Genomic DNA, 15517 nt, shown 5'->3' with positions numbered 1-15517 from the left:
GGGACCTCTGGGTTTATTCTCTGCTCAAGCAAGGCGATGTAGAACAGGTTGCCCAGGACCACATCCAGATGGCTTTTGAAGATCTCCAAGGAGGAAGAAATATATAGAAATATATATATCACTCAAACCTTATAATAGAATGCACAGAGTTTTTAAGCCAACATTTTGACATGTGAACAGCTTTTCCTACAGATAAGGGATTCATTTTTAATTCTGCTGAAGAAGAGCCAGAACCTACTCTAAATTGACACGATGCAGCTAACTTCAGCTGCATTAAAAAGACTCACTGAAGCTATGTAAATCTTGTGTATGACGATCACAGAATCACAGAATATTTAAGGCCGGAAAAGACCACTAAGATCATCTAGTCCAGCCATCAGCCCATCCCCACCATGCCCACTAACCATGTCCCTCGGTGCCACATCTGCACAGTTCTTGAACACCTCCAGGGACTGTGACTGTAGTGTTGTTGCTTATGAAACGCTTTTCTTTAAAGAGAGGGGAGGAGGGGGGAGAGATGGAGGAGCTCTGAGAGGCATTTCTGCACAGAAGTGAAGTTTCCTTCCACCAAACCCAATGCCCAGTGTCTGCACATTTCTCACTGTGGCACAAATCCTGTTAATCATAGACCAAGGCCTAAAACAGACTCCACTTAGAGGAATCCAGAGGAACACATGAACTTTAGCCGAGCTTTAGAACTGTTCCTGCATTTGTTTACACAGCTGTTCCATTTGCCACCAGGATCACAACTATTTTTCTCTTGAGTTACTTCAGATATGAAACGCTATACAAAATCAATTCCTTTTATTTTACAGTCCCGCAAGTGAAGATTTTATATCCATTAATTTTGTCATGAATCTGATCTACTGTGCATACAAAAAGGCCATTTCTCATTCTGAAACCAAAGTTTATTCTAAGTACTTTTGAGCATCATGATTTTGATTAACAGTTAGCATTGCATATAAACAATGCTACATATAAACAATTCCTACAGTGTGAAGCTAAAGAACTTCTTACTCAACAGAAGATTCTTCCATTATGTTAAAATATTATTTTGTTATTTTGGTGCTGTTAAATAATAGGGTGAATCAAGAACGAACAGCAGAAGCAGATTAACAAAGTTAGGTTTAACCGAAAACAAGCTAAATTTCATACTCTGTCAACAAGGAAACAACTTGGTTATTGCATCCCATTATTTTTCATGTAGGTGAGACTGCAGAATTGTACTAATTATGTACACAATCATGGCTGAAAAGTCTAACAAACAGGAATATACAGAGCTGGGAGAATTCATAACAAAAGAAATAAGTAAGCAGCTAAATAAATGTTCATCCAGCACCTGAATGTTCCAATCCACTGGGATCTTTCACTGCTTATCACCATATCTCAAATGTAACCTGGAATATATTAGGCCTCAAATATCTTCTTCCCTTTGGTTAATTCATTTTCACTTTTTTGGCCCTATCAAAATACGTATTTGGCAGAGTGTACAACACAAGCTTCTGTGAAAGTCTTTGTTAAGCCACATAGTATCACCATTCATTTTTCATTATGATAGCCCAAATATACAAGAGATGAGGTCTACAGTCAAGAGTGATGACTTTTATTAACCCATGCTCAAGAATCAGATGAGATCTCAAGCAGAAGAATTTGTCCATTTGTCCTAGTTCTATTAGCTGGCCTTAAAAACATATAGGAACTCCTTGAGGCTATGGCTCCACTACATACTTAGACTACTGTAGTTACAGCAACCTTATTATTACAACATGGACCAAGGGTGTATTTGGCAGGGGACAATGTCTTGTATTTCAAACATCCAGAAGTACTTTCTTTGTCCACATGTAAGATAACAATTTATTTAACAGTAAGCGCTTGAAGAGAAGTAGGCTGAATGGAAACTGGTGATTTTGCTTTTCCAGCTGACCTTGAAGCCAGCTGGAATTCATTCACTTATTGCAACTGGGTAAAATACATGGAGATATTCCATCGGCATGCAGATTACTGTTGAATTCTGAGTAAAAACTTGTACTGCATGTGGCTGCCACAGCGTATGCCAGTCCTGCTTCTCCTGTTATTTTCAAGAAAAGAAGTCCTGGGGATAGCACAAACACAAGCCTTCCTCTGGCCTGAAGTCAGGACGCAGCCTGAGGTGCACATTCCTCCTGCAGGGTACCCCTCGCAGCTTTTGAGTTTACACATCCCTGAAAATCTCAACTAATTAAATCCGAGTCAGTGAAGGAGAGATGCTGGCTTTCATTTTCTGATGTTGTTACCTATGTTTTTATCAAATATCAAATTCCTGCAGCTTTGACCCCGAGAATCTCACCGAGCACCACTGCTGATACCTCTTCAGGACCAGGACTTGTAATAATGTGAATAAAGTTATGCAAAGAACATCAAAAATCATGGCAAGGTAAGTTTTTAGGCATGAGCTGATAAAACCCAGAAATGTTATAAAAACGAAAATCAGTATTTAAAAAAAAAAAAAATTAAAATTTCTTCAGTGTATTACAAGTTATTTACTGTCCTTAATACTAAGAATAATGTAATCACTAGAAAAAGTTATTTGTCTAGCTGTGCAAGTATTCACCACTAGCAAAATTGCTTAAATGAAAAGGGAAAAAAAGATAGCTGTGTACACAAAATTAGCACGAGAATTAGCAATCAACTGTAGTTCATACACTGTCCTTAGCAGATACCATCCTCTTTATTAATAAATGATGAACTGCTTAGTGGAGCTTTTGCTTAGTGATATCACCATAATAACAAACACATGTTTTATTTATACTTCGAGTTACATCCAAAATATGCAAGCCATTCACTGACAGATTCTCTCTAACATCTAAAGACTCTTTACCCCAGATTTAAACTTTCATTGATCTAGATAAGATAGTACTCCATCAAAACTAAGGGGAATAATGCAACGACTTCAGTCGCTGCGCATGATGACTTCAGTTGCTGCACTCATCTTTGGGGATTTTCTTTCTGTGATACAACAAAGCAAAAAACTGCATTTCTTAAAGCCAGCTGCACTTTATTCGTAAGGATGGTATTTTTTCTCTGTGGGATACAGTGCTATTTGTGCAGCAGATTGTATTTTGACAGATGTAACTGTATCATAAAAAGGCCCTTAGCACTACCAGACTGGTAGCTCACGAACGCTCATGAGCTCCAGGATTTCATTAAAACCGAACAACAACAACAACAAAAGAACTCCCCTCCCAAAACAAACTAACAAAAAAATAACAATTAAAATGTTTTTGAGAGTGTAAAATGCCTCCAAACCACTTACCTCCCCCACACCAGTCTGCAGAATTCTCAGCCCAGTTGTTTTTTCAAGCTTCTCTTTGTTCATGGCTATAAGGAAAATCAAGATTGAAAGAGTTATGGGAAAGCTGAAATGTGCATAATTTTGCAGCACATGTAGTGTAACCAGCCTCCCTTCCTATCCTCCATCAATAAATTCATGACTTTTGCCATCTATGGAATATTTTTCCCTGCCAGTCACTCTGCTGTTCAGTGTTTTGAATGCATAAATGCACCATTAATTGTTCACTTTTCTGTGAAAAAGAAAATCAAACTAATTCTTGCTCTCATGTATACAGAACATGACACATTTAATACATCCACAGTGTGTCTAGGAAGTTCTCTTTGGTAGAATCTTCCCACTGTCGTTCTTGAAGCAAGGAGCAGTGTGGCATCTTGCCACTGCGGCAGCACTGTCACCATGTATGATATTTCAGAATAAATTACAGTTTTACCTAGCAGGGAAGATAAATAGTTTATGTCAAAACATCAGGATGCAGTGCACAATATTTTCCTTTCTAAAATTGAGATTTTTTCCTATTTATCAGGTTCTGGATCATTAAAAGCACTCAAAAATAATCAGAAATAAAACAGTAAAAAAACCCCAACAAAATATGAGTAGTAATAACTGAGACTAGGTTATACTTATAACCTAGAAATGTCCTTTGCATGGACTTGAGCACTAGCATTGCCCAAACTAATCAAGGATGAGATCATGAGAGCTGAGGGTATAGGGTAAGGTCACCTTGTTTTGGGCAGGAAGGTGTTAACCATTCAGATGCATACAGTATCAGTTGGATTCATGGCCAAAAAACACACCCATCCTGTTTTATTTATTAATAGAAATGAAACCTTACAGCCTTATTAAACTCTTCTCACTTGGTTGTCTAGTCTTTGACTATCTAATCCAAGTGAGTCATCTAGGTTCTCTCTGCAGTCAATGGGAAGATATGAACATTTAACACTGAGTCATCCCACACAGCTTACACAGATCAGGAGGCACCTCTCTCTTGCCTCTGATTACAAGGACTATTGGGATAGACTCAGCGTCTCAATTTAAGAAAGCTGAAGGAAATATTGCTACCAGAAAGCACAAGAAGTGTGCCAGAACATATTATAAACAGTAAATTTACATAAAAATACTGAAAAGAATTCATATATTTTTCCTACTTTTTGGAAAAATACAATTTAATTGCAGCTGTTTGAAACATTCAGAACAATTCACATCATAGCAGACATTTCTTAGGAGCAATATTATTGTGAGATGATGCTTTCTTTAGTTTGTCCAAAGTAGAACATAAACGACTCACGTTTATTTCAGAGGTGAGTTGTATCATTAGGGCTCATTTTCACCTCTATATCCAAAACGCGGAATTATTTTTCTAAGTATTTGTATGTGCAAAAACTCAAAAAGTAAAAATGTAAGCAAATCTGATACAGAGAAATTTTTCTACCTCCAGCAAGATATTAATATTGTGCATGATGCAAATAGAGAGGAAAGCTCAGTCCATCTTTTAGATCCAGCTGTTTTGCTGATGAGAACACAGAATCCCTAGCACAAACATGTGGTTTGCTGGATCACAGCCTAAAAAAAACACACACAATACTCACATACATACTACTTAGACCATGCTTCACACACTAACAATGTATGTTTTTATTACACTCAGTCATTGCAACTGCACAAGGATGGTTTGGCTGGATCACATGATTTGAGACTACATTATATAAGTTGTACAATATGAATTTCCAAAAAGTAAACCTTTGCAAACAAGCTTGATTTTCAGCCTTGAGATGGACTCTGGATTGTGTTGCTTTATGGATGGCAGATAATTTGCCACACTGATGTTTTCCCTTTTGGATTGTGCCCTGCGAGCACATTGATAGAATCAAGCTCAGCACATACATTGAAGACATTTCTATCAAATGCAAAAATTTAAAAGATTAAAAAGAACTGGAAACCCTATGGCCTCCTTCAGAAAAACTGCACCAAATGATTCTTTGGTAACTTGGGGCAAATACAGCTGTGCAGCAGAGTGGCTGTAAAATAAATGAGGTACAAGTAAACAAAAGGCTAAATCCTACTACGTACTTTTATATTGCAAGAATAGTTAACAGGAAATATGTGGTCTGCTGAATAACTGAATTTTGTATTCACTGCTACATATTTGACCAATCTCTTCTTTATAGGCTTCCTGCAAACTTTAGTTTTTGAAGCTTTGAGATATATATACATAAGGCATATTTAACACACCCTTCCCTCTTGATATTGGCTAAAAGAAAAAGGACAGCTCTGACAGCTGTTCTAACCCAAACCTTGCCAAAATAGAGAGGCATGAAGGCATGCTGTGTTACTGATCAAATCAAAACCTAAAAAGGCTGAAGCTCGGGAACTGTCAGACCACAGAGAGAGACACAGCCAAACATCCCCAGCATCTTCACTCCCAGTGTGTAGCAGGAGCGTATTTTAACTACTCTTGAACTCCACAAACAGTTTAGGAAAGTCAAAAATTCAGTCAAAAACAATGGTGCCAAGCTTATAGCATCAACCACATATCAAGAAACTGCTTGAAGTTACTGAACATGATATAACTTCTTAACTCTTTCTATCTATAATTGTAGTTAAGAATGTCAAAATGCTATAGTTACATGAGGAAAAAGTGGTGGGAAAATAAATTCAGTTCCTTGAAAACTGGCCAACATTTTAAAGGGTATTTTACTGTGCTACCTACTAGTTTTCACCACAGTAGAAATATTCAGCAGATAATATTTCTGATGCAGAATTTATGGACTAGAAATAATAATTTTGTGTAACGCGGTAAGTTGCACAAAGTTGATTTGTTTTCAGCCTTGGCTTAATGTCCTGAAATACTAATGGAGGACTCACAAACTTATCAGCAAAAAGCCATAATCCAATCTAGTGTCCTTCTATGATGGATTGATTACAATAGCCAAAAAGGGAAGGCCAACAGATATAATCTACCTGGAGTCCTGGAAGGCTCATGGTCCCACACCATACTGTTATTTCTATACTGGGGAGGTATAGATTTGAAGGATGGACTGTATGGTGAATAAGGAACAGACTGGGAGAACTCACTGAGAGCAGCCCTGAGGAAAAGGAGTCAGGAATTCTAGTGCATGAAAAGCTTGATGCAGGACAACAGTGTGTCCTGGAAGGCCAATTGTATCCTGGACTGCATCAGAAGAGGTGGCCAGCAGGGTGAAGTAGGTGATTGTTTTCCTCTACTCTGCCCTTGTAAGGCCCCGTATGGAATACTGCATCTTAATCAGAAGCCACAGCACAAGAAAGACCTAGAGCTGTTGGAGAGGGTCCAGAGGAGGGCCATGAAGATGGTCATAGGTCTGGAGAAGATAAGGCTTTGGGGACACCTTATAGTAGCCTTCCAGTACCTAAAGAAAAGCTGGAGAGAGAATATTTAAACAGGAAGATAGTGGTAGGACCTTTTAAACTTAAAGATCATAGATTTAGGTTAGAAAAAGTTTTTAAGTACAAGGCAGTGAGGCAGTGGCATAGTTTGCCCAGAGAAGCTGTGGATGCCCCATCCCTGGAGGGGCCCAATGCAAGGTTGGATGGAGTCTGGGCAACCTCATGTAATAGGTGGCAACTCTGCCAATGGTAGAGACATTAGAAGTAGATGATCTTTAAGGTCCCTTGAATCCAAGCCATTCTATGATAGAAAAAACAGCTACTCAAAAAAAAGAAAAAAAAAGAAAAAAAAAACCCAAAACCTCTCAAATAAATAAACAAATAAAACCAATTCCATTTGCAATGTACAAATCCCATTTTTTAATCTCCCACTGAAACAAAAAGAGCCTCCAAACACACAAAAAGGAAGCTTTTAAATTAAATTCACTAGATGAAGGATATGCAAATTACCTGGAGAAGCAGAGCCCTATAATGTTCTCAAAATTCTGCAATAGCCTATTTAATTAGTATTTTAATTTATCAGAATAATTCTTTGCACTTGACAATTTATGCAGTATCCCATATAATTAAGCACGTAGCTACAGTGGAATAATTTTGCCTTCTCTCTGTATACCAGTTATTTTAACCTGAAAGAATCTGTGGAAGTCTCTTCTGTGATCTAAATTACAATGGGGACAACTTAATGGCTTTGCTCTATTAGGGAGCACGATGAGGGTGTTACTGAGTGTGTCAGGGTAGCGACTGTCACTATTCTTAGTCTTCACCAACCAGAGGGAAGTCTGACGTGTTTCCCAAGGGCTAACATTTATTTCCTTCAGCAAAGTTATCTGCCAGTGGCATAGTCAGGAATTTGACTGCTTAGTTTTGTAGTCGGCAGGTTTGACCTCAGCTCACTGGTTATTAGGAGAAACAAGTTACAGGTAGAACTTCAGTCTCATTGTAACCGTCTTGAAGAAGGAAGCCCTGAGAAACAAGTGGTTCACAAAGGTTTGATGTAAAGGAGGTTGCCAAGCATAACCATGCCCTCCAAAATACTCATGGGAGCACATGTACACTGGTACAAGTGCTGCAGGATTTACCCCCTCCATGGAAGAAATCACCCTAAATATGGAAAGTATTTGTCAGAAGATGGTATCACTCACAAGGAAATCTTATTTTTCTGCTATGTATCTGACTTTGAGGGTGTGTTTTATCTAATTAAACACAGAAGACAACAGTATTTACAGCCATATGATTCCCCTGACCTCTATTACATGCCCATTTCAGAATGAGTCAATTCATGCCCTGGACTCACTAACGATATTGACTGAACCTCCAGTCAATAAAACGATGGAAGGCAATTAATTCAGATTTACCGTCCAATGAATTCTACACCAATGATTCTCTTCACAATTGTTTCTTGCAAAGCCCCTTTCACAAAGATAAATTCAGAAGAATTTCATCTATTTTCCCGTCTTTGGGGAAAGGAAAGGGAAACGGAGGAAGGGAGATCCAGAGAAATGGTATTTATTATGCTTTTAATTTTTAAACAGATTTCACAAATCTAACACAAGCAAACATGGCATTTATTTCTATCAAGTGCTTTGGATTGTATGGAAAGTTTCTTTATAGGATGAACCAGAAAGACTGCCTTTATGGTTGCACATGGGTGGCATACATACACAGCACATACAAAAATCTTTGTCTCTTGTAATTCAATGAAAATGGATTCCCATAATGTTTGGGCCCTCTCTCTGCTCAGAATTTTTAGAGTAAACCTGTTCTTGCACATCCTGAAACTGCTGAGGTAGTCACAGAGCAGAGAAAAAACATCTCAGAGAGACAGCTCAGCACTGTCTAGGTCTTTCAGAATATTGGAGTATGTGGATATGTAATAGAGGCTTTCCAACCTTATGCACTTGGCTTTGCTAGAAATAATCAAAACACATTTTAATGAACTTGGAATTAGATACTTAAGTATAGCCATGTTCAGAAGAGCAGACTTTCTGGAATACAAGATAAAACCTCTTTCTCTTCAGTACACATCTCTGAATTCCTCTCGGCACTCCTTCCAGGGAATGCAGCCTGTGAATCTGTAACTCCTCTCCCCAAGCAGGAGTCGTACTGGGCGGCAGGTAAATAAGTCACAAAACACAACACAAGCATCCAAAGTGCTCCAGCTTGAAACAAAAATTACTAACTCCAGAAGCCACGTGCAAGGAGAGTAAAGTTCCCTCCACTCAATTTTACAATTTAGTGAAGGGAAAGTATACAGACTGCAGGGTGAAAGGCATTTTGTCTTCCATTCGGCAGTGGGTGATGAAGAGAGATTGTAGCTTCATGCGTAATTTCTAGTTAACTGGCAGCCAAGCCTGGATTGAAAATGGTTGCAGAGAAGTCAAAGCGACATATCTGTACTAGTGACAGCTTGCTAAATATTATGTCATATTCAATTTTCAAGTCATTTTTCAAATGATTTTAATTAGATATTGTTTCAATCTCACGTGCGTTAATTTAATTTCTGGTATCAACATTTCAGCTTTCAATCTGCTCAGATACAGTACCTTGCTGTCTGGAATAATTTAAAATATCGTTTGCATCTCTAGCGATTTTCAGGGCACACATCATTTACAACCCTCTCTAGCTAATAAGACTAGCAGATGGAAATTCAGGCCATACTCCCTGTGCCCCTTTGGATTTTCACAGGTTTTGGTACAAGACAGCCAAATTCACATGTACACAATCAAGGACTTTCCATCTCTGATTCTCTTCAATTCTGTTAAAAATGCACAAGAAATAAGCAATTTGTCAGGCAAATAGCAGCACTGCATAAGAGAAAAACTGGCCCATACCAGAGAATCTAAAAGTTGTATATTTTTAAAAACTCATTCACTAAAGTGAAATCTCTTTCCCTTCTCTAAAACATTTACCTCTCATGCCCCCGAGATCCCACCGTCAGAAAATGTTGAAGGATAGGGCTGCAAGCATCTGATACATCAAGACCTCTCACGGCTCTCTGTTTGCATAGATTAGACACACATATTTTAAGCATATTCTTTCTGCCTGACTGCTTGTATTGATTTATTTTTACTGACTTAATAAATAGCTGCTCAATTGTATGTTTTCTCCTAACTGTCCTTTAAAATCAGCACAATGCTATTTTAAAATATGATATTTAAATTGTAGCAAAGGAGTGTGGAATATATTAGATAACATTTTTGCATTTCTCTGGAGGATTTATGTTAATAGTAGGATCCCTCCCTATGAACATTGCTTGTCTCAATTAAAACGTCAGTTGAGGCTCACTTGTTAGACAAGAGCAAACGTATTGTCAGAGATCGAATTATCCCATCTTGAGATAGGCATCATTTCCTCATCATATATAAACACATACGATGAATATATATGGTCATATGAGATATTTTTCCACAGGCAAAGAAATATATATATAAGCTCCAAAATACTTCAGCGGTAAAACATTCCTAAAAACAACATCACAGTTACGGAGAGGAATTTTTTATGTGCAGTGTCAATGTGATGGTTCAATCCTGGAAATATGAACAACACTACTTTATATAAATTAGAACTGTAGGAATGAAAACCATTTATTAGTTCTTAATACTTTCTTGCAGAGCTTCAGAAACCCATTTTCAAAACTATTTTCCTAAATCATTTAAGGAAGTCCATGTCCATCAACTGCAGAGAACTGAGTACTGATAATGAAAAATAGCCATGCTTTAGTTGTGTATGTTTTACAATTGAGAATATACCTCACTGACTTATTAACTTTTTAATACTGCTAACCACTGCAATTGTAATAATTCAATCCTGCACATTTCTTTATGCTCTGTATGGCACATGTATGTGTAACAATTTGCTTGCATACTTAAAACACTTGTCTAATATTTATAGCTAAAGATGTACCTATTCAGCCAATGCTAGCAGAAATGGATGAAAAGAAGTGTTACTCCACTCTTCATATCAACTTTTCTTCAGATAAAAATTCCTTGACACATTTCAGCCCCATAAAAGTAATTGAGGTAGAACAACCTGCAGCAAGCTGAGCAGAAGCCCAAGTAGAATACACTCAAGTAGACAACTGTAGCATGAGCAGACAATTTCTCTCAGCAAACTCCTTTCTGGGCTGATTGCTAATGTCTAGACTAACTTTTTAATTGTATTTTTTGTCAGTCCCAGTCAGCTTAACATTGAACTTCACCATCATATGTTCAGTCTTAATTTTTACAAATTAGAAGGCAAGATTCGTGGTCCCATGGGATGGAGGGTAAGAAGGACCATCTGGATTTCTCTCAGCCATTCTCAGTGCGGGGAAGGCTTTGCCTCCTCACCTTCACAACACTGAAGGAGCTTCACATGAGCTTAAAACCACAGTTTCTTCTCTTTGCTTTTAAACAAACAGGATCATGGAATAGAATTGTAGAACAGTTTTTCTATTTTATTTATACTTAAGATTTTAACAGATTGGTTTCATTTTCTTTTGATAAAATACTACTGAAATATGAAAATAGATAATTGCAGTCAGCTTTTCAAGGTTAGCTAAATATTCTGGAGTTCCATATCCGCTTTTTCTTCTGTTTGTATGTTCTCTCTTTCCATATTCCTCATTTTAGTCTCTCAGGATATCCACTGCATCTCCCTTCTCTGTTTTACTGTTTTCATATAAGAGTTCTCTGTCCTCTTTACAAATACAAACAGCTATGTAAGATCAGTCCCTTGTCCTTTTAGCATTTTAGAAGAAGTGGAAAAAATTAGGAGCCTCTATGGTCAACTCTATGTAATCAAAACAAATATATTTACTTACTTCCAGCCCAGGAAGAGTAATATCTAAAATAATTCTCTCTCATGTTCTCTCTTTTCTAAAAATACTAATTGGGGTTAGGAGAAAAAACCGAAGTGTTTCAGAAGCTGGTATAGGTGATGTTTATAGTTTCACAGAAAATAAGGCAATAGTTATCTAGACTTTAAATGAGGAAAAACAACCGTTTACGAGGGTGGATAGAGATAGGAAAAGGGAATGGTTTTAAACTAAGACAGAAAGTGTTGAGGTTAGATATTAGGAGGAAGTTTTTCACACAGAGGGTGGTGACGCACTGGAACAGGTTGCACAAGGAGGATTTTTTTTTTTATTTTATTTTAATTCCTAGGGATAAATGATATGATTTTTAGCTGAATAAAAAATGAAAGGAATATTGACCAACTGAAGAAGGAGAGAGTTTGTCTCTATCTATGTGGAGTTTTGTGCTTCAAAGACAAAGAATTGGAGGTGGCAGAGCTGTTTAGGTTGTACAAACTTTGTCAACAGATCCAGTCCCAACATAGTCACTGGCTGTTTTTACAACTGTTTACAAGGGTAGATAGAGATAGGAAAAGGGGGAATGGTTTTAAACTAAGACGGGAGATGTTAAGTTAGATATTAGGAGGAAGTTTTTCACACAGAGGATGGTGACACAGGAACAGGTTGCCCAAGGAGGTTGTAGATGCCCCATCCCTGGAGGCATTCAAGGCCAGGCTGGATGTGGCTCTGGGCAGCCTGGTCTGCTGGTTGGTGACCCTGCACGTAGCAGGAGGTTGAAAATGGATGAGCATTGTGATCCTTTTCAACCCAGGCCATTCTATCGTTCTGATTCTATGTATGTGTGTTTTCACTGAAATGGATGATGTGTTACTAAGAGGAGGGAAAGGACTACACCGCCCTTCCAGCAGCTGACCAACTACATTTTTAACATTTCTATTATGCTTCAATAGGAAACAACTGAAAGGATTCAGGAAAAGAAAATGGAGAACAGTCATTCCTCCCTTAGAGCAGGGATCCACTCTGTCTGAAGGGTCCCCTGGAAAGTATACTGAGCTTTTTTGATATTACAACACGTAATACTTAGAGCTACGCAGGTTGGCTGCTAACTATTAAGTCTCATCATTGTTAAGTTGTACTTTTTTAGCTTTCTCCTATTTACATCACTTAGAGACTTCTCATGGAAACAGCCTGAAATGCATGATTTATCTTACTCTTACTTAAAATCTGTTGAAATTTTTAGACAGATGTTGTAGCATGTTTGCACTGGTATATGAAAAATTTAAGAGGCATTACCACTAATTCACAGCATGCCTAACTGTCACTATTTTTAATAAATACACATTCAGTAACTGTCATTTTTTTTCCAGTCATTTCCTCAACTTCCACAGTTAATAAAACAGTACCCTTTAGGTTCATTTCTTTAATGATCCAAAACACAACTACAAGCCATGCTATTTGTTATTCATCTGCAACTACACTTAATGTCATCCTCATGGCACAAATGTAACAAGACTGAGTTGGGAAAACATTAGCAATATTTCAACTGACTGGTTCACTAAATCATGAATAACACAGCTAATGCACAAGGTCATTCACTAACAAAATCTATTTGCCATGCCCTCGGAATAAAATGAAAATATTTATTACCACGGAAGCCACTGGTAACAGGAGCTACTATAAAGCTTTCAGGTGGAAGTGGACAGGGATGATGTCAACTTGCCAATTGTTTCTCATAATGATTTTTCACAATGAAAATTTAGAAAGCTACCTCAGTATCCTTAAAAGAATTTATTTGAAAAAAAAATTCAGCAAAATAAAGCAGATTCAGTGAAACCTGCACAACACAAGCTCAGTGTATTTAAGAGTACCAACGTGGACCACATCATTAAAAAATGATAAAATCATGTTTTGCCAAGAATGAGGAAATGGAAAATAAGGATGTTCTTTTAAAGATGTTCTTTAAAGATGTTCTTTTACAGGAATGACTGAGTTCCAAGTGCATTTATAGAATTTCCATACGCATGTGTGAGGACAGGTGTGCATATTTGATGAGAATGATGAGAAAAAGGATTTAACAGAGAAGACCTACATGCATGAAGAATGGTTACCTTGCAGTCTGTGGGGACAGCTGTAAGGGAAAGGTTACAGTTACTATTGCCAGTCTCAGAAGACTTTGGCACTTGTTCAGTAGCTATCTAAAGTACAAACTCAACACCTGAAACCTGAACGAGTCCTTCTAAATACTTTATTTCTCCCACTGGAAAGACAGAAAGGATTGCTGAAGCCATACACAAAGTATTTATTATTGCAAATTCTTCTATCATATACAAATTCTTCTCATTGCCAGCACCCTTGAGTATATGGTACTGTGCAAGCACAGAGCAAGCAGGTGGTTCCTGTGCAAAGGACCTCATATCTACCAAACAAATGGTGACAGTGAATAGCTACAGATAGGAGTAAAGATAGCACAGAATTAATGTTAGCCAACTGACAGCAGAACACCAAAGCAACATCCATTCACACAGTGCTTTTCCTCTTATTTTCTGGCATGGGAAATGATGTGATTAGCTAAGCCTTATAAATCCTTTAAAAGCTGCAGCACTTTTCCCGCTTTGCTGTTTAGAGGAGCAGAAGAGATTTATTGGCAGGGGTTAAAATAAGGAGAAATGACAGGAAAGGGCATTCTGATCAGCTTTCCCAGAACTACTGGAAGCAAAGGCAAAGCTTTTCTTTTCTGTAATTAGAGTGATGGAGAGGTCTCTATTTTGCGGTAGGCATAACCCAGTGCTTATTGCATGAGTTTCTGCTGGCATCATCTCTCCTTTAACAATGCTGTGAAAACATTTTTACAGACTTCTTTCCAAAGTGTAAAAAGGAATACCTGGTCTGCCCTGCTCTCTGTGGTTCCAGTTCAATCCTAGGAAGTTATAGATCAGACTGGAGGCCTCTCACTGGGCAAAAGATGTTCTGTATTTCTGAGCTCTGTTCACTTTGTGGGGGAATCCTACATTCGGAAAGAAAAGCATTTCTGCCATGTTGCTTTCTGAAAATAAATCATTGAGAAACTGCTGAAATATTGGAACTGAAGCATATTAACCGGAAGGTTGTGGGTTCTTTCTCAAGAGTTAGCCCTGCTGGTGCCCTTAAAATGCCAGCGATACACTCCTGTGTGTAACCCCTCATCCTTTTGGCAAAATGTGCACCACTGGCAGTAAGTCTTCCATTCATACCACCTGAGCTTCCCTGGCAAACACTGACTGACGTGGTTTACAGACACCAGATCCAAAGCAGCGATAACCTCTGTCAAGGGTACGATAACCACTTTCATTGGCACTGATGCATTCAAACAAGGACATTGGCCCACAGCCTTTATGAGACTGTCAGACTTGTATGGATTATGCAATTTAACGCATAGAAATCATTACTGGATACAATTTACTATAAATGTAAATGAAATGCCTATCTGCTTTATGCATACCCAGGCATAGGTCACTATTAGAGTGTCAGCAATTTCTAGCAATTTCTGCAAGCTGTTTTCTGCGAAAATTAGCATGATAGGTTCTTTATGGGGTGAAAACATATAGGAGAGCTGAAAGCTAGGTGAGATGCTTGCCCCATTTAGGCAGACAGACTTCCTCCCATCAGGATAGGGTGTTGGCACATCTGGGATTGCAACCAGGTTCCCAAAAGTTCCCCTGAATGCACCCCTGCTGGAAACCATCCATGAAAGTAGAATTTGCTCCTGGAGAAGAGAAGCAGATATCACAAGGGCAGTGCAGATAATGACTTCCTCAGGAAATAATTCTGTGAGAAAATGCTTTGCATATTTCCTGACCTCTCTTTTGTAGACTGCCGAATCCGTGACTGATTTCTAAAGGAAAGGATGCTCTTGAGAAAGCAATTTAAAATTCCTTTTATATATATTTATATCATACACCAGGGTCCTACAGTAATCTAAACTTATACAG

General features: G+C 38.0%; 1 protein-coding gene across 1 annotated transcript in view; it reads right to left on the bottom strand.

The window, feature by feature from the left end:
* PTPRN2 (protein tyrosine phosphatase receptor type N2) overlaps positions 1-15517 on the bottom strand; it is a gene marked incomplete at both ends in the record, with an annotated part of 620206 nt that overhangs the window by 225835 nt on the left and 378854 nt on the right. Inside the window, one exon of the mRNA XM_079538424.1 lies at positions 3293-3357. Coding sequence (XP_079394550.1) covers positions 3293-3357 — 65 coding nt within the window. The remainder of the gene's footprint in view (positions 1-3292; positions 3358-15517) is intronic.

The sequence above is a fragment of the Tetrao urogallus genome, assembly GCF_951394365.1.
Source record: "Tetrao urogallus genome assembly, chromosome: 7".
Classification (NCBI taxonomy): Eukaryota; Metazoa; Chordata; class Aves; order Galliformes; family Phasianidae; genus Tetrao; species Tetrao urogallus.
Note: the sequence above shows the minus strand (reverse complement) of the source record. Positions and strands in the feature narration are given on the sequence as shown.